The 19579-nt window shown below is 42.2% G+C and overlaps 1 protein-coding gene across 47 annotated transcripts in view; it reads left to right on the top strand.

Annotated features, from left to right (window-relative positions):
• Nucleotides 1–19579, top strand: part of RIMS1 (regulating synaptic membrane exocytosis 1) — a 245825-nt gene that overhangs the window by 70067 nt on the left and 156179 nt on the right. For 43 of the 47 annotated variants that reach the window (XM_081186852.1, XM_081186854.1, XM_081186896.1 and 40 more), the window contains exons 2-3: nucleotides 17937–18150; nucleotides 19130–19141. In XM_081186852.1, coding sequence (XP_081042978.1) covers nucleotides 17937–18150; nucleotides 19130–19141 — 226 coding nt within the window. The remainder of the gene's footprint in view (nucleotides 1–17936; nucleotides 18151–19129; nucleotides 19142–19579) is intronic. The other 4 variants (XM_081186885.1, XM_081186865.1, XM_081186872.1 and 1 more) reach the window with 2 other exon arrangements.

The raw sequence follows: 19579 nt of genomic DNA on the forward strand, positions 1-19579 counted from the left end.
ACTTGCCCTTTGACGTGCTTTCAAACTGCTAGGTTGCCAGGAGCAGGGACCGAGCAATGGGAGCTCACCCCGTCGTGGGGATTCGAACTGCCGACCTTCCGATCGGCAAGCCCTAGATAGTCAAAAAGCTATTCTTCACAGAGAGCAAAGTTAAACTATGGAATTTTCTCCCATAAGATGGGTAGTTAAACTGTGGAAGTTATTGATAGTTAACTATGGAATTTGCTCCCACATGATTGCACAAGATATTATGATGGCCACCAACTTGGAAAGCTTTAAAGGAGAATTAGATTCATTTTAGGATAAGATTGTCAGTGGTCTTTAGCTACAATGGCTGTGTTCTTTCCCCTCTGTTGGAGACAGCATTCCTCTGCATACCAGTTGCTAGCGATCACAAGTTGTGAGAGCACTGTTACATCCAGATCTCATTTGCCGACTTTCCATAGGCATCTGGTTGGCTATTGTGAGGACAGAACAAAAGACTAAATGGTCCTTCAGCCTGATCAAACAGAACTCTTCTTGTGGTCTTGTGATAAAACCTGTGTTTTTACTTTCTGCCTTGGACTGCAAAAATGTGGACCTGATCAGTGGCTGTATTTGGTTTGGTGGGTGGGCTGTTGCTATCCAAGAAAACATTTAGGGTGTAAATTCAGATAATGTTGGGCACATTTTAAATTGCCAGGAGAAGTAGCTTGTTCAGCAATGTATTTTTTCAGTGGAATGCATGTTCAGGATTGAAATCAGAAGTCCACAATTCAGAGCAAAAATCCTATTAATTCCAGTAGTACTTTAATCATTCCTAACTTTCTTTATCTGCACTTAGCTTCATCACATCTTTCCTGTCTCCTGTTCCCTGACCCATATTATTCTAACTCACTGCAAATTTTCTGACTATTCCTCTTCCATAACTTGATTTATGTGACACCCACATGATAAGAAGTTGAAAACCCTCTAACAGATTAATTTAATTTGTTACAAGTAATGGTTGCATTGTCGAGAAAGTTCAGGTCCTATTGATTTCTTTGGGTTTATTTTTTCATGTGTTCTTAAATGAATGCACACCCCAATCAGGAATTTAGAATAAAGCAGAAAGTTTCCTGTTTTCTTCTAACTCTATGGTGTCAGGTGTTGGCTATTGTTGGGATGCAGAATATGGGGCCAGATGCCCCATTGGTCTGACGTACAGATTATAGTTGCAGTAGCATAGTCCTTTGAAATCTCTAATTCTTCCAGATATTTTCCATCTATTTGCTTTTATTACCTGTAAAATGTTCTCCCCCCCCCCCCGCACCTTGGTTCTTGTCATTCTGACACGGTATGACTCTCTATTGGCTTAATGCAAATCATATTCTTACCAGAACTAGACACTTATCGTGTTGAAATCAGAACAAATACTTGAAGGTTAAAACTGTGATTTATGGGGTAAGCAGAGGGAGATATGTGTCTGTGTGGGAATTTAACTGAAGGAACCACTGCATTTTCAGCTGTTGGGAGTTTGAACAAAACCATATGCCAAAATTTCAGCTCCCCAAAAGTCTTCTCTTAATTAGAGTTGAGTTTACACAGAACAACAATTACACTGATCCAATTACCATCTGCAACATGATTCAATGTGAGGTACAGGGCTGAAGGAGAACTGAAGTCTATTTGCATCTAAAGTACAATTGTCATAAATCAATCCTACATTCTGCTTTTAAAGAAAGAAAAGTGAATATGAGGATGCTGCGGAATGATGTGTGACATCATTCACAATAACAAGTACTCTATTTGTGTCAAGAATTCTAAAGCCTTTTCATGTTCCTAATTAAGGAACCCTCTTTTTTTGACAGTGGGAGATGCTAATTGGCAGTTTTTTAAAAAGGGGGGAAATGATGCTCTGTAGAAATTTGGTGTTTCAAACAGCTTGCTTTACTAACCTCCCAGCATCTGAAATGTATAAATAAGAAGCACAATCCTGAAAACTTGTTATCTGGTCTGTTTGTAGTTTTCCCAAAACAGATTTGTGGATTATTGCATGTGGATATCAGGGTACTACGTTGCTTTACTAAATTCTGTAAGGAATTTCCTGTTGGTTGCAGTGAGGGGGAAAAGGTGAGATTAATCTCAAAGCCTTGTTAAGATGCGTTGGATGTGAAAATTAGATTAAGAGATTGCGAAGGGTGTGGATTTATACTGGAAGCCTGTCGTTGGTTGTCATTTTATGTTTTTGGTTCATAAGAGTCATTTGAAGTTCACATACTGCAGTGGACATTTTGTAGGCTGATTTCAGCAAGCAAATAACTCATGCATTTGATTTCTGGGCAATGGCAGCTGGTGTAAACGGTAAATGCCTGCTTCTGCTGAGTAGTAATTGACAGGTAAGGAAGCCAGGCGCTTTTACTGGTGACTGCCTGGTTGGAGGCAAGGAGGAGCCTTCACAGCACTGTGGAGGTGTGTTGTTGAATGAACACAGTGTCCCGTGCAGGTGTGGGATAATGACACTCGTGATTCACCATCAGTGTCCCTGTCTCTGCACCACTTCTTCCCTGCCTCCAGTCAGATGTTTGCCAGCAATGGACTGTATCTCAGTGCTTATAGAACTACTTTGTATACGGAAGGACTCAGCTTCCATCCCTGGTGTCTCCAGCTAGGGCTGAGGGAGACACCCTGTCTTAAACCATGGAGAACCTCTGCCAGCCAGTATAAAACAATATTGAGCTAGAATCAGGGATGAGGAACCTGTTGCCCTCCAGGTGTTGCTGGGGACTGCAACTCCCATTATTCCCGACCATTGTCCATGGGGCTGGTGCTGATGGGGGTTTTGAGCCGAACAACATATAGGGGGCCATATTTCCCCCAGTGCTGAGCTAGCTCAGGGGTTCCCAAACCTGGGTATTCAGCTGTTTTTGGATTATAGTTCCCATCATCTCTGACCACTGGTCCTGCTAGCTAGGAAGGATGGGAGTTGTACTCCAACAGCAACTTGGAGAAACCCTGAGCTAGATGGATCAGTGGTCTGGGAGCAATATAATGGGAAGGTTGTTTCCAGTTCCCTGGCCCTCTTACCCTTGGAAGTCATGTAAGAAGCTGCCGCAGGACTGAGTCTTTGAGCAACAGCATGGGAGAGGTATTTCTAGGACTAAGGTGAAACTCTGCTTTTATTTCTGCTGTTAGGTGTTGCCTACTGTTTATGGAATCTTGTTATATTTATAGTTTTGAAATGTGTTTTTTTTTGGTATGTTATTATGTTACTGTTTTGCTGTGTTATTTTTTTAAAAGTGTTTATTTGAAATGCACCCCTGTTCTCTTTGAGTATTTTTGTGTGTGTGGAAAAGCTGCATACAAATAAAAGGAATGAATGAATGAATGGCAGAGGAAAAGCTGCATACAAATAAAAGGAATGAATGAATGGCAGAGGGCAGCCTCTTCAGTTCTCTCTTGGTCGCTGCTCAGCATTCAGTGATCTGCTGTGTCGTAGCCTCTTTTCAACAACCAAGAAAGTGAAGGGACTTGTTCCTGCTCTTATTTTTGTTTGTTGGATCTCAAATGGCAGTTGTTACAAGCAGCAGTTTCTTTGAGTCCCATTGTCCTTTGCGTCACCAAACAGCCTCAGTGTCAAAATGGATGAACTAACTGAAAAGTAAAAATTAAGCCCAGGATGGGTCAAAAAGGAGTGAAGCCAAAAATATATTTAATAGTAATGCCAACAGCTAGCCAGCCGAGACAGTAGCAGCTTTAAGACTGGGTGGGACATGATATGACCCCTCAGGCTGCAGAGACTATTTTACATGCCTGGATACAGCCCTAGAATAAATGCAATAAGCATTAGATGAAAGGGATCCTGGTAAATATCTTATTGTGCTTCCCTTTTCTAGTCCAAATGCAAAGTATCTTCAGGATGTAGTATAGTGTAAATTTGCCCATTACCTTAAAGGAAATCCCCCCCCCCCTGTAATTGCCACTAATGCATGTGGGACCAACACCAAGAACTCAATGGATTTTGTTTCTTCCATTCCTTTGTTTCAAGATGGCTGTGCTCTGCTTCCTTGGCAGTAATGCTTCTGAATACCAGTTGCTGGAAACCAAAGGAGGGGAGAGGGGTCTTGGATTCAGGTCCCGCTTGCAAGTTTCCCACAGGTGTCTGGTGAGAATAGGATGCTGAAGTAGATGGACTCTGCTCAGACCTTCCATATGTCCCTATTTTTCAGGATTTACAGAAGCCCAGTTTCTGATTTGATCCCAGAATGTCCTGCTTTTCTTTAGAACGTCCCTATTTTCATTGGAGAAATGTTGGTGGGTATGGAGTTATCTGATCCCTGAGCCATCTGAAGGCAGCCCTGCACAGGGAAGTTTTAAAATTAACGTTTTATTATGTTTTTATATATATTGGAATCTGCCCAGAGTGGCTTGAGCCACTCAGTTAGATGGACAGGCTATAAGTAATAAAATAATAGTAATAGTAGTAGTGGTAGTAGTAGTAGTAGTAGTAGTAATGATGATGATAGAAATAGGGCATCCCTATTTTCATTTGAGAAATGTTGGAGAGTATCTCTTAGGTTCTTTTCCTCTTTTTTATCATGTTGAATACCACTAAAGGGGAGAACTGCACATCAGTGGTGGACCTCATGAAAGGTCTCAGGTTCAACTCCTCACCTCTTCTGGTAGGGCTGGGAAGGATCCTACTCTGAAACCATGGGGCTTCATTGTCAGTTGATGTAGATCAGGGGTAGGGAGGTTTTTCCCCCTTTGAGGACTGGACTGTAGTCTCTTCTGGTCAACCTTTCAGTGGAAACATACCAATAGCAGGCAGCACCAGAGGCAAAAGCGAGTGGAGTGACGAATGTAGATTTTACCTTTGTGCTGTAGGTTAGCTTCTACACAAACTTACGCAGTTCTTTCTATCCTCCATTTAGGCAGCCAAGAGGCATTATTAGAGATCAGTGGCACATTCCACCCAACACTTAAGAAGGGTTCTATAGCAAGGTTCTCTAGGTGTGACCAGGTGAGAGGCCGGAAGGGCTACATTTGACCCCCTTGTTCTCCACCTGATGTTCTCCACCTCTTACATAGACAGTACTCAGCTAGAAGGACTGTTGTCCTGCCCATTTGTATGAGGCAGATTGCTGTGACCTGAGAGCACCTTTCATTCTGCAGCGTAGTCTACTGCCTCCAGAGTGCTAGAGTACTCCACACGGGCCTCCAAAGAATACAGCGACTGCTGCTTCAAGTCCGCATTTAGAGCGAAGAAAGTAAATGCTCTTGGCTTGCAATGTGCTAAACAGATGATGGGTATCAGATGGTAAGACAAGGTGAACAGCAAAGATATGGCAAAGCACAGTGGCCTGTAAAGCAGAGGAAAGCTACAGAAATTGTAACAACCATATGGTGGTTATAATCAGGACATGTGCAAAGCAGGAAAAGATTTCGCACCAGGAGGTGTGATGGGGCCAGGAAGAGACAGAGTCAAAAAGAGCAAAGAGGTATGCCTTGTGCTGCAGGTAGAACAAACAGCATTAGCGTTTTATGTTTCCAGTCACAAAGACCTGGTGTTTACCATATGCCTTGTGCCAAAAATGTAGATTTACACAGGCTGGGTGGAAGCGCTTTGAATTTATCACCCAGTTTCACCTTCTTTTCATTTAATCTTTGTCAGTGCCGTGTGTGTGTGTGTGTGTGTGTGTGTGTGTGTGTGTGTTTAACCAGAATGAAAAGAGTCCTTTTTATTTCAGAAAACACAAAGAGCATGGATGTGAGATAGTGTTTCATCTCACTTTCATATGTGGCTCTCCAGACACTTGGATGCCAAGTAAAAACTGAGGAGTGAAAATATAGAGCATTATAATGGACAGGAAGAAATAATGTTGACTGCATGCTCTCTTTGACAAAGGATTTACAAGATGTTTGAGTTGATTCTCTGTATGCTATCTGCACCTTGGTTTCTACAGAGAGATCACCTTTTGCCCTGTGTTCCATTACCAAATGGGGTTGTGATATACTGACGTTAGTGATTTTTTGGACCTTATTGAACCCATGTGCAAAATTTCACCAGTATACCTTTGAATGCCAGTTGTTGGGGGTTATGATTGGGAGAGGGCTATTGTGCTCAGAACCTGGTTGTGGGCTTCCCCTAAGCATCTGGTTGGCCACTGTGAGAACACAATGCTGGATAAGATGTGCCTTTGATCTGATCTAGCAGGGCTCTTCTTACATTCCTAAGGTGGATGTTACTGTAAATGTGTGGTTGCCATCAGATAAAGCAGGAACACATCTTGTAACTACCGGTAGTTCCTTCTTTCCACCACGTAGCATCTCTGGTCCATTTAGGGAGGCAGCTGCAGAACCCCCTCCAGTGTTTCGATTAAGCCCAATCTCAAGTATCTTCTGTCAGTGATGCAACACCTTATTCGCAAGTATTCAGTAGTCGGGGGTAAGCTTGTGGTGTGTGTGTGTGTGTTTGTGTTTCCTTTAAAATCGCAGCTGCTTCATTATTTGGAAGCCAATTCTCCTCACATTAATATAGTTTTACATTTTTATTGTGGATGCGATAAAGCATTAAAGAAAATCCCACTATTTGCACATCTGCAGATCTGAAAAATGTAGTGTAACCCATGACTATGAGATAATGTCGGTATCACAATGGCTAGAAATAATTGTTTTTGCCACAGTTAAAAGCTACCAAGCTGGGACTGAGGGCAGCAAGGCCTGACTCTAGACGTGAAGGGTACCTTCTCAGGAATTGGTCCTGAGCACAGTGGCTTTAGCTGGAAGATGCAGAGTTCAGCAAGCACAAGGGATTTCCCTGTTAGTCATGTAAAGGCAGGAGTCTTAGTACTTCTAGCAAGGGGAAGTTTTTTCATAATTTTTGTTGGGTGGAGCCAAAGACAAATAGGCAGAGCAACAAATGTGAATGTTGCTTTTGTACAGCAGGCTAGTCTTTTTACACTCACGCCTCTATCCTCTGTGTAGAAAATATGGAGGCCTGGAAGCCTACATTTAGCCCTCAAGCAGAGGCTTTTCATCCCTGACCTAGAGGTTCAGATTGTGTATCCACTTTCACTAGCTTCATCCTACCTTTCCAGTTCAAGCCCCATAGAGTTCCCAACTCATATTAGTATGATACGAGTTTTCTTCTGTCATAACACTGAAACCGTATACTTGAATAAAAGTGTTGTGGATATGGTTACAGATTGGGGATAGAGCACACACGTTATAGAGATGGATTTTTAAATATTAGTTTTAATAAATCTGTGTGGCATGTGGCTAGAGTATTGACGAATCTGCTGAGGAGGCCAAATCAATAGCTATAAAGGGGACATGAATCACTGTTTCATTCAGTAAGTCAGCTAGTGGATTTTTTTAAAAGAGTGATTATTTGTACAGGTACTTGGATAAAAATTTGGAGAAACTTGGAGCCCTGAAATATGACCGGGTAGCTTTTGTTATCTGTATCACCCTGACAAGTGCTAAGTACTTTGCCACATATCAGATGCAGAGATGTGGTAGAATGTGTGCTAAAATGGTTGCCTGTATGGCTTCTGTTTCTATAAAACTTTACATTTACTAAGTTATTACAGGTATGGCAAAATTCCCTTTATCTCCAAGGTTCAGAGGGCAATGTGAATCCCAATGTAACTAAAAAGGTGTTATCCGTGTACAAGGGAGAGGTATCTCCAAAGATCTGCAGGAATAAAACAAACAAACAAAAACTTTAGGGGGCCAAAACCCTAAATGCAGAGGAGGGAACACTCCCAAAACATCCCCAATGCTCAGTGCTCATAGAATGTTGACTTACTGTTGGGAGAAGGATGAAAACTAGCAAGAGGGATGGGAATGGAGTGTTTGTTAGGAGGGTATGGCTGATTCAACAGAACACTGAGCAAGAGTACTACAACATTTGGTTGTACTTCTGTTAATGATCCATTTACATGGAACTCAAGGTAGCATAAAGAGATTCCACAGGTGGTTTCCTGTCCAAGTAATGATCAGACGCAAACTTGTTTAGCTTGGCAAAGCCGCAATACCATGTGCCTTCAATCCATAGGCTTAGGGGACTTACAGTAACTATGAAATATTTGGAGCATTGTGTCTGGAATTGTGTCAGCAGAGTTGCATCTTACACAGAGGTTGGACTCTGAATCCAGCGGGTAAAGTGAAAATCGCCTATAGTTGAAATTGCCGTACATCGCCCATAAAGTACAGTCTGCTTCCAAATGACCTGTAGTTGGGCTCTCACTCTCCTGTTTCTGTCTGGTGCTGCTGCTTGATTGTGTGGTGGCTGTGCCACACACAATTCTTGCTTCAGTCCCAGTGCCTTCCTGAGGCCAGAAAGCAGGAGCTGGATGAAACAGTGGAGAAGGAGGAGGAGGAGGAGGATGACAACGATGACAACAACAACAACAACAACAATGGAGAAGGCTTTCCCACCTTCTCCTCCAGCCAATGGGGCCATGGTAAGCACTGGCTGGCAAGTGGCCTTCCTCATATCTCCACTGCATGTGTGAGCCTGGAGGGCCCCACCCCAATTGGGGGAAAGGGCTTTCCTCAAGGGGGGTAGAAAACAAGGGAGGAGGGAGGAGGCAGGCAAAGGTGGGCAAATCCTGGCAAGGCAGCGGGAAATATCTGGAATGGAACCTGAAACTGGTGGGTGGGATCCTAGTAGAAGGAAGGAACTTTTGCAGAAGCTGCAGTGGCAGATGTCCTGTGGTAGAGTGCTTTCGGGGGGGGGGAGTGTGGCTGGGGAGGCCCGGCCACATGGCTGGGGTAAAAGTAATAAATAATAATACAGTGGTACCTCGCAAGACGAATGCCTCGCAAGACGAAAAACGTGCAAGACGAAAGAGTTTTTCGTTTTTTGAGTTGCTTCGCAATACGAATTTCCTTATGGGCTTGCTTCGCAAGACGAAAACGTCTTGCAAGTTTGTTTCCTTTTTCTTAAAACCGTCAATACCCAGGGAAACCGTGCTTCACAAGACGAAAAATTCGCAAGACGAAAAAACTCGCAGAACGAATTAATTTCGTCTTGCGAGGCACCACTGTAATAATAATTAGTGTGTTTAGTTGAATTCATGTACGCTAGATGCAATCATGATGTGACTCCACTGTACACACGACCACATCCCAAAGGTATGTTTATGTCAATTTAGAGACATTTTCAAACTGCAGCAAGCCTTGACAGAGGCAAAAGCATTAGGTATGTGATGACAGACACCCTTAGAGGAGGGGGAAAGCCACCACTGATGTGTTAATAATGGCAAATGCCTTCACTGGTTATGGCGGCAGAGTGCAAAGTCCCATTCATAATTATTTTGCAAGGGAAGGAAACAAAAAAATAAAAAATGAGCGGGGGGGGGGAGGTTATCTGGGATCAAGTGGTTCGATTGCTATGACTATTTTTAAATGAAGCCCACGCTGCTGGTGTTTATGTTCATTCTTTCCACACTTGTTTGCAGCTGTTAGTTGACTATGGCTCGGTACCAGCAACAAAATGTTCACTGAGTGGTTTTGTACTCATTCTCTATATTACAAATCACTGCCTCCTCGCAAGCTAATCAGTGCTCTTGATTCCCAAACATTCTGAAGCACTCTTATTTTGCTAACACTGTTGTCTCATATTGCATGGGGGTGGGGGGGTGAGGGAAGACTGAGAATTCAACATTGATTGGCTGGTGGAGACAATAATGTTTTCCCTTCTAAATCCTGATAAATCTTCTGTGAAGGAAATTTCCAACAGATGTTCCCCCCCCTTTCTTTTAGACGGGTTTTATGGACAGTGCTTGTTGCAAAAAAAGGAAATTAGCGGCCTATATTTGGCTTTGACTGTTTTAATTTTAAATTGTTCATAGCTGCTTTTCTACATCTAAATGAACGCTAACTCCCAGCTCAATGATATTTTAACATAAAATGATAAGTCAGTAATACACCTCTTCAAAATTCTAATTTAGATGTGCATCTGTAAAAAAAAAAAAAAATCTATTGGCTGGTTTGAGTTCCAATACAATCAGGTTTCCGCATGCCAATAAATGGGGGGGGGGGAGGATCAGAGATTGCATGCAGAAGAGTTTCTGCAGCCAAACAATTGAATTAGGTCAACTGGTTTTCAAATAATGGTGAATTGGTGTATGATGCATACCTGAATGCTTCCACAGACACAGATTTAAGTTATATTATTTGATAACAAAACATACACGCATTTAAAAATTTATTTATTTTACTTCATTGTCGCATTCTGTTTACATTTCTTCCCATATTGTAATATATTTCCCTGATCTGTTAATATATGTTGATATATTCCCCCTTTTTCCCCCTTTAGGTGCTGCCATGCCCAAAACTGTAATCCATTTTACCTGCTTACCGAACACTTGCCTGAGAAATAGGTTTCATATTACTTTGGCATTTTTTTCTAACCACCACTGTCTCGTCGTTTCCTTCATGTTTCCAGTTATGTTTGGAAGTTGTAATATTCTCCAGGAAAAGAATCATGTGGTTACTTGTTATGAAATGAATTGGTTCTGAATGGGCCTATCTCCCGCTCTCTCTCTCTCATGCGCGCGCGCGCGCGCGCGCGCGCACACACACACACACACACACACCTTTTAAAGTTTTAATGCAGTGTCTGTGAATCTGTCCCCCTGTTCATACGTTCCCCCCTTACTGGGGGATTCTTTCACAGAGTCAGGCTGTTGGTCCATCTAGCACAGTATTGCACACTCTGGCTGGCAGCAGCTCTCTGGAGTCGTCCTCAGCCCTGTCTGCAGATACCAGAGACTGAATGGGAGACCCTTTCCATGAGGAGTATGTGCTCTGCCCCTGAGCTTATAGCCCCTCTCAAGTAACAGCTTTACATAAGCTTTAGCTGTTACTGTGACTGGGAAGGGGGGAAGGAGTTTCAGACAAGGGCTAATCAAACAAGCTCAACATATTCATTTATTGTGCAGGAGCTCTCTGGAACACCGGAAACCAACCAAAATATTTTCTAAGGGCAGTTAACTTGGGCCATTATGCAGTCTATTAAATTGTCCTCAGCAGGTAGGATAATAAAAGCATTAAACAGATGCAAATTTCAAGATGCATAATAAAAAGTCTTATAACCCCTCTTGGACTTTAAATTAGCTGTTGCGTTGCTGTTGCTTGAAGTGCTAATAGCTTATTATTTATGTCCATTAATGTGACCCAACCTTCCGCTTTTTCCCATTCAAGCATTAGCTTTTAAACTGAGATGAATCCAGTTATCAAGAGTATTGCCTGTTTTATTCTGATGGTTCAATGTGGAGTTTTTGGGGAGAATGGTCAGGAGTTGCTTGGTTAGCATTGGAGCCTAACTTCAGGCGAGTTGAAACAAACAATTCAGTATCTCCTTCTGATCTACCCATTATCATCATATCAGAGCGTCAAACCATCCTAAATTCCAAATATTGCCATTGGAAATGGACTGCAGAGGCAAAAGGCCACCTGCTATGCCCCTCATGTTAAAGGTTTAAATCCTAGACGTCATTTAAAAGGCTCAAGTAGCAGGTGACGTGAAAGACCTCTGCCTGAAACCTTGGAAAGATGTTACTGCCAGTGCCCATGAAAGTAAACAATATTGAGTTAGATGGGCAAATACTCCGATCTGGTACAGTGGTACCTCAGGTTACATATGCTTCAGGTTACAGACTCCGCTAACACAGAAATAGTGCTTCAGGTTAAGAACTTTGCTTCAGGATGAGAACAGAAATTGTGCTCCGGCAGCAGCAGCAGGAGGCCCCATTAGCTAAAGTGGTGCTTCAGGTTAAGAACAGTTTCAGGTTAAGAAGGGACCTCTGGAACGAAATAAGTACCGTATTTTTCATTGTATAAGACGCACCAGACCACAAGACGCACCTAGTTTTTGGAGGAGGAAAACAAGAAAAAGAATATTATGAATCTCAGAAGCCAGAACAGCAAGAGGGATCGCTGCGCAGTGAAAGCAGTGAAAGCAGTGATCCCTCTTGCTGTTCTGGCTTCTGGGATAGCTGCGCAGCCTGCATTCGCTCCATAAGACGTACACACATTTCCCCTTAATTTTTAGGAGGGAAAAAGTGAGTCTTATAGAGCAAAAAATACAGTACTTAACCCAAGGTACCACTGTATAAGGATATTGCTGCATTGACATCACTGCTGCACACAGTACCTAGGTGGAGGGAGGTGGAGGGAGTACATTGGGTTTGAAGGTGTCCCACCACAGCAGTGGGACCTGCTTGGGATGCAGCCCTGCCCCTAGAAGGCCTGGCAGACGGTGGGGAGTCCTACCAGTAGCACTTCTTCCCACTTTGTACATTCAGTGGACAGAAGAGGAATGGGAAGACCAATGGAGGGACACACAAACACACCATCGGTGTGCAAATGAGGGTTGGAATCATAAAATCTTAGAGTTGGAAGGGATGCAAGGGTCATCTAGTCCAATTCCCTGCAATGCAGGAATCTCAGCTAAAGCATCCATGACAGATGGCCATCCAGCCTCTCCAAGGAAGGAGAGTCCACCTGGAGTCCTCTGCCAGTCCTGTGTGCTTAGCACTGGGTCCCTCTGCTCTCAGCAAATGCTTCAGCACACAGCTAAAAACCTAGAAAGTGGGACCAGGAAAGTGGTGGGCAGCCTGTAGACCACTGAGTACCTCCTAATGACCACAAAACCAACTATTCTGTGCAGAAACTGACCTGTCCTTCAACCCTAGTAGGTTGATGGTTTGTTCTCTGTGGGTTGTCAGGATTATATGGTCCTAATTTATCAAGACTCTAGAAGATTTTCTAAAGGCTGATACGGATTCACGTAGGAAGTAAGTTCCACGGAACGCAGTGAGAGGTTCGCTTTTGACCAAATGTGCATAAGATGGTTAGGTTAGTGGGGTTTTTTATATGACTGCTGACTTCTTCAGACTTCTAAAAAATAATAATCGGAATCATTATTTTAAGCACAGACTAGAAACTTGGATATATACCAGCAGGGACTAGAAGGCTATCTAGGCTCTTGCTGTGACTGGTAAACAATTCCATTTTTATCCTACAGTACAGAAAATTATTGCTTATTTCTCTCGTAAAACTTGTTCTCGTATTCTGCTAGGAATCAAGTCTCCCCGAATGGAATAATAACTCCAAAGGCTTTGTATGATTTAGACTAGGGTGGTCCAATGTGGGGCCCTTGAGCTGCATTTCACGTCATGTCCCTTTGCTACCTTCCCAAAGCCATGTAAGCGAGGGGCTGGGCTTTGGGAAGGAGGTGGGAAGACTCTGACAGCGTCCTAGAGTCCTTCTGCCTTCTTCCCAAAGTCCACTTAGTGCTCGCCCAGCTTTAAAAAGGAGGTGGGAGGGTTTAGGATCCTGCCAGAGCCTTGTGCCTCCTTCCCAAAGCCCGATGCCTCACTTAGCTGGCTTTGGGAAGGCAGAATGAAGGTGTGGGGTGTGTTTGTCAAATTTTGCACGTCTAAAAAGTGTGTCACCAACATGAATAGTTTGGAAAGCTCTGCTTGCGGCCCACTTGGTGTGAAAAGTTGGGCTGCCCTGATGTGTGACTTTAACTCCCCTTTCTCCTTGATTACTTGTTCAAAACCTGACAACTAGGTGATGGGAAATGAGCAATATAGAAATAGTTGCTCATTGGCTCAATCTTTTTCTCCCCCAGGGCAGGTGAATGGAATAGAGTGTCCTGGAAAACAGGTGGGGTTGGCTGGCTAGAACTCTTAACAGGAGCACTCTGAATTGCAACATCGCCTATCAGGTCTCACTTCCTAAGAGCTCCAAAACATTTCTGGTTCCCCACACTAGATGCTGGCAGTCAGCTGCAGTATGGGATAGCAATGAGCTGAGTGTAGATGCTGAAGCAGGTTCTTCTGATGGTCTTGCACAACCAAGGAGGTTCTCTATGCACAGACAACCCAGGTTCAAGCCTCTTAGGTTCTTGTAGAGTTGTCGTTTCCCCTGTGGCAATGTCTTTCCTCTGCCAGCTATTTTTAATCAAATTCTGATTTTTTATGTAAGGAAGAAATCCCATTGAACTCGGAAGTTGAGACTTCTAAGGAGTGCGTGGCTGGAATCAATAGGGAAATGTGGGCAGTCTCTGGGCCTGGGAAAAAGAAACCACATGCGATGGAACTTTCAGAAATGTTTCATCAGCTTTGAGATATAAAAGCTTCAAGCTGAACAAGAATGGCTGTAATAGTTCCTGCTGGCTTGGTCAGAGAGAAGCTTCCTGGTTGAACAGCTGCATGCGATCATTTCGGGAATAATAGTGGGAAGCTTGCATATTTAGCTTGCTTTATTTTAGCTATCATAAATCACTGACTCATAATCGTCCAGTTGTGCCTCTTGAGTCACCAGGGTTTTGAAGCGCCTTTTTCTTTCAATAGGTATGTTCGCTTGCAGCTTTTGAGATGATGTACAAAAATGAAATTCAACAGTAACCCACTTTGCTGTAAACCTGTTGTGTACCTCCTATGGTTGATCCTTTCCATATCTTGTTAAATAATTGTGAGAAGTGGACCTTTTGGAATTATGCCTGATTCCAGAATGCTCTGCGCATGTAAGTCCCTCTCACAATGCCATAGCAGGGCCAGCAGCAGTGTAGTTGCAGTGAACACGTGCCACCATTTTGCTCTTTAGATGAATACAATTCAAGCTCAACCAATAGCTGCAGCCCCTAAGCACATTTGGAAATATTGTTATTGTTCTTCTTTCCTTCTTTAGCCCTTTCAGAGCACTTTAAGAGTGTCATCTTTCTCTTAGCAATGTAAGGCAGGTAAGGCTGAGAGAGAGAGAGAGAGACTTCTACAAGGCCTCCTAGGGACCCTTATAGTTTCCTCGCATCATATCAGTTGTTAAGTTGTGGGTGAACATATCAGACGACACAGCAATTCTTCAAACAGCTCTTGTTTATTCACAGGCCAGAACAGAACTGAACTGAAGGGTTCAGTCAGCCTGCTTATATAGAGCTCCAGTACAACTATCCAATCACTGAACATCACTTTCGATCTCTTATTTGCATAACTATCTGCAGTATCCCCCTGCTGGCCCAGGGTGAGAACTTCAGTACATAACATCAGTTGTCCTGAATGCACTGGAAATTAATGGAACGAAAACCATCTTCAGGTGTTCTGGTGCCCTGCTTAGTAAAACATGTGAGAGAGGGCCATTCACCATTTTTATTATTTTATTTATTAATTTATATACCAACCTTATCTTCCAGTGATCTCAGAGTGGTGCACATGGTTCTCCTCCTCCGCATTGCATCTGCACAACAAACCTGAGAGGTAGGTCAGGCTAAGAGATGGTGGCTGGCCCAAGGTCACCCAGTGAGCATCGTGGCTGAATGGGGATTCAAACCCTGTTCTCCCAGGTCCTAGTCCAGCACTCTAACCAGTGTTTCCCAACCTTGGGTCTCCAGCTGCTTTTGGACTACAGTTCCCATCATTCCTGACCACTGGTCTTGCTGGCTAGGGATGATGGGAGTTGTAGTGCAAAAACAGCTGGAGACCCAAGGTTGGGAAACAGTGCTCTAACCATTACATCACATTGGTTCTCTTGCTGCCCTCCCTGAGCCAGAGTGCAATGTGTTAAGAGAACACCTGAAGAGGGCTTTTATTTTCAAGCAAAGGAGCAAGGTGCCCTTAAGGTGCTTTGTCATTCCAGCTGAATAGTCACCAGCAGGGCTCAAAATCTTTCCATGGATGGACAGGGAAATTGACTTGGTGGCTTCTGCAACAAGTAGTGTCAAATGCATATATATTCATCCCATCTTACTCCAAGGAAGTGCTGAGGGAATGTAGATGGTTCTCTCTGCTTTTCCCCCCTCACAACAACCCTGTGAGGTAGGTTAGCCTGGGAGATGGGGACTGGCTCAGTGGCAATTTGAACCTGAGTCTCATCAGTTCAGTTGGCTCTAACCATTACACCAAACTAGGTGTTTTTTAAGCATTTGCAGATCTGTCAGCCTTTGTGTGTGGACTGTTTATTCGCTATGTAAACAAGTCCCAAAAAACATCAGTGGGCTTAATATGAACTATTGTTATATGCAAAGAGACTCACAAAACATTGTAGAAGTTGTGCTCTTCATCTGCTCCCTGTGTTTCGTTCTGCTCAAGAACTATAAAAATACTTTCCCCACAAAAACTGGGTATCTCATTCAGTCTTTCTTCCTCCTATAGAAACTCTTACACCAGGCTGGACTTATATTGAAAGGCTGGTTTTGATGTAAAATTAGAAACGGAAAACAAATGCTAGGGATGGTTCCTTCTGTGTAACCAGTGGAATGCACCAGATATTAGATCTTAGGGCCTGGTTGTGGCTATCTGGTTTCCTTGTGAATATCCAAGCATGATGGTGGTTACCTGACTGATTCATTGTGAACAGAAGCTGTTGTTTTGCACACTCCTGTCACAAGCTGAGCGGACAAATGAACAGGCAAATACTCATTTCATGCACACAAATATTCTTACATTTATAAAGAGAGATTTTTAACAGAAGATAAGGCCGTTGTTACCACAAAATTAAAGGCACTTGCTTCTAAGGAAACCTCAGTTCTTTAAAACTGAACAGATGATGGCTATGTGAAATTACAATCTCTGGTGCCATCTGCTGGGCGACTGAAAAAAGCAAAAAGCAGGCACTTCCACCGGGGATACAGAAGTGCAAAAGCTTGTGAATTAAAGGAAATGACTTAAAAAAACAAAACCTGCCTGATAGATGATGACAACAGGGCAAATGGATTGAGAGAGAAGTTGTAAATAAAGTGGAGAGATAGCTCTCCCATCTCCAAAATATTATTTAGGCATCTCCCATCTCCAAAATATTAGGCATAGGCAAACTCGGCCCTCTTGGTATTTTGGGACTACAACTCCCATCATCCCTAGCTAACAGAACCAGTGGTCAGGGATGATGGGAATTGTAGTCCCAAAAACATCTGAGGACTGAGTTTGCCTATGTCTAATTTATAATTTCAAATTGCCGAGATTTGGTTCTATCAACCCTGTATAACTATGCAGCACAACAAGGAAAGCATGGGGTGGGGAAAAAAGGTGCCCTTTATGCCTTCCTCATTCTTGAAACTCACCACCACTCACCACCCTGAGATCTGAACCACACTGCAAGGCTCTTGTAGGCTGGCTGGAACTGTGAGAAGGGCAGAGACACACTGCATTGCTTTTTTTTAAGAGCCACTTGTACTTAAATATTTTCACCCACAGTTGCACATATGATAGTGCTTCTTCCAGAACTTTTGGACGGCTTGCAATTTGCAGCTTATGATTGGTTTCAGCCATAACAGCAGTTAATGGGTTAAATCGAAAAGTGTATTATTCTGCTATACATTTTTAAAATTTTGTTTGACATAGTGGCGAGTGAGACTGGTGGTGCATGTGACAGCTTTCACTTTTAAAATGTTATGGATGAAATGATGACAGCGCTTATGAAAATCTTTAAGGGGAGAGAACCTACGTTTTATTAAATTGAAAGTAACAATCAGTTTGGACAGTGACTTCAGGTAAATTTACCTAAGAAGAGGAAGGGTTTTTCTTTGTATGGCATTTGCTATTATCAAATAACTTTTTTGAGGTTTCTACGTCCTGGCAAAAACACAGGCATCTGTGTTGGTCGTACACAGTATTGGGACTCTTCTGAAATCTATAAGTGACCTTTATTTGTTTTGGAAACAGGAGATTTTATTGGTAATTGTTTGCATAAAAAGCAGCTTGCTTGGCTTATGTTAAAGAAACCAATATGAGCAGTTAAAAGTTGCTTTAAGTTGCTGGTACCTCAGGGTGAAGTGTGCATAATAAATAGATAAATAATCCCGCTGTTTGTTTTTCCTTTCAAATAATCAAGAGTGGCACCTGTATGCTTCTGTTTAGCAAATATAGTGAAGACACACATGGTGTGGATTAGTGCTAGGCACTTGATGGGTGAGCTGGTCTTGGTGCTTTTGCTATATAAAAAACCCCTTCTTTTCCTTACAGAAGATTGCACCAACAATTTGAAAGTTACAAAGAGCAAGTCCGAAAAATAGGTGAGGAATCCCGCCGTTACCACGGAGAGCACAAGGACGATGCGCCAACATGTGGAATCTGTCACAAAACTAAGTTTGCCGATGGTTGTGGTCATTTATGCTCCTACTGCCGGACAAAGTTTTGTGCCAGATGTGGAGGGCGTGTTTCTCTGCGATCAAACAATGTAAGTTTTCTACTGCATGCAAAACAAAGCAATGTTGATTTCCATCGCTAGAACATCCTACCTGTGCAGATTTTTTTTTTTTTGGCATTGGTTTCCTTTTCTTATTTCCACACCCCAACTCCTTGAACTTCATTGTTTTGCTCACTCTATATATTTGTTTTCAGAATTCCTCGCTCCATGTTTTGTTTGTGCAAAATCAATTTCAGAAATAAATAAAAGAGGGGACCTATTATTATTTTTCACTTGAAAATGATTGTGACAGACACAGTGACAAGCTATAATAATGCTTTTCTCATGGAATTCTGCATTAGTATTGTAGAAAAGCTACTTTGATTTATACACCCTGAAAATTGTATATGCTCTTGTGCAGTTGCCAATGACATTTATAGAAAGTAGTGTCACATGCTTGTATACACAACTAAGTAATATCTAGAGCAGACCTTTTGGAATTAATGGACCTAAGTTGGTGGTGTTCATTCATTTCAATGGATGTGCACTGAGTAGGACGACACTGGAGACCACCCACTGTACTTTACACGTTGCAGAGTTCAAAGGGGGAGCCATATTGCTTCTAGTAGGGACGAAACAATCCAAAATTCTTATGTTTGAGGGGAAAGTGCATCCATTTCTGCCCTGTGGATTTCCAATTTCTCCTACCAGTAGTACATGGTCTCTTGCTCACAGCCTTTTGGATCTCAGCTATTCCATCAAAACTGGAGTATTGAATCCTGATGCATCCATTTCACTATTATTTATTTTATTTTCTGCTAAAATCCTTCAGGTATCTGCCCGTATGTGTGTGGTGCTATAGATGTTTTTATTTAAACGTGCTGTGCTTCATTTTTGGTAAATCTTATGCTTACAGGAACACAAGAATTGCCTTGTTTATATCTGCCTATTAATGTTTTCCTCCTTTTTCTTTTCTCTCTTTCTTTTATATTTTTCTCCTTTTTCTGCTTCCCTGGATGCTTTCCCAAAGGAGGACAAAGTGGTCAGAATCCATATTTCTTCTTTTATTATTACAGTGTTCTTTATGTGAAACCAATTAATGCAAATTATTTTGACTAAATGTTCGGTTGTAAAATCCAGATACTAAACTGAGGAGATATATATATTTGCAAAATTTTAAGGACAGTAGCTAAACAGCTTTTCCTATTATAAATTTATATTTTTCATAGCAGTAGAACATGCAGGTTATACTTTGGGAGGAAGAAATCTTATTTATTACAACCTCTTTTTACATTACATAGGAAATCAATATATCAAATTCATAATTTGACAGGGAATAGTAGTAAAGTTATTTCTTTGTGAAATTGAAAGGTATCTAATTCTGGTTTTTAACTTTGTTGCTGTAAATGACTTTAATTGTCAAATCACATATATAGATATTCAAACCATTACACTGTGAACGTTATTTTTTTAAGGTAGA

The sequence above is a fragment of the Podarcis bocagei genome (assembly GCF_964188305.1).
Source record: "Podarcis bocagei genome assembly, chromosome: 3".
Classification (NCBI taxonomy): Eukaryota; Metazoa; Chordata; class Lepidosauria; order Squamata; family Lacertidae; genus Podarcis; species Podarcis bocagei.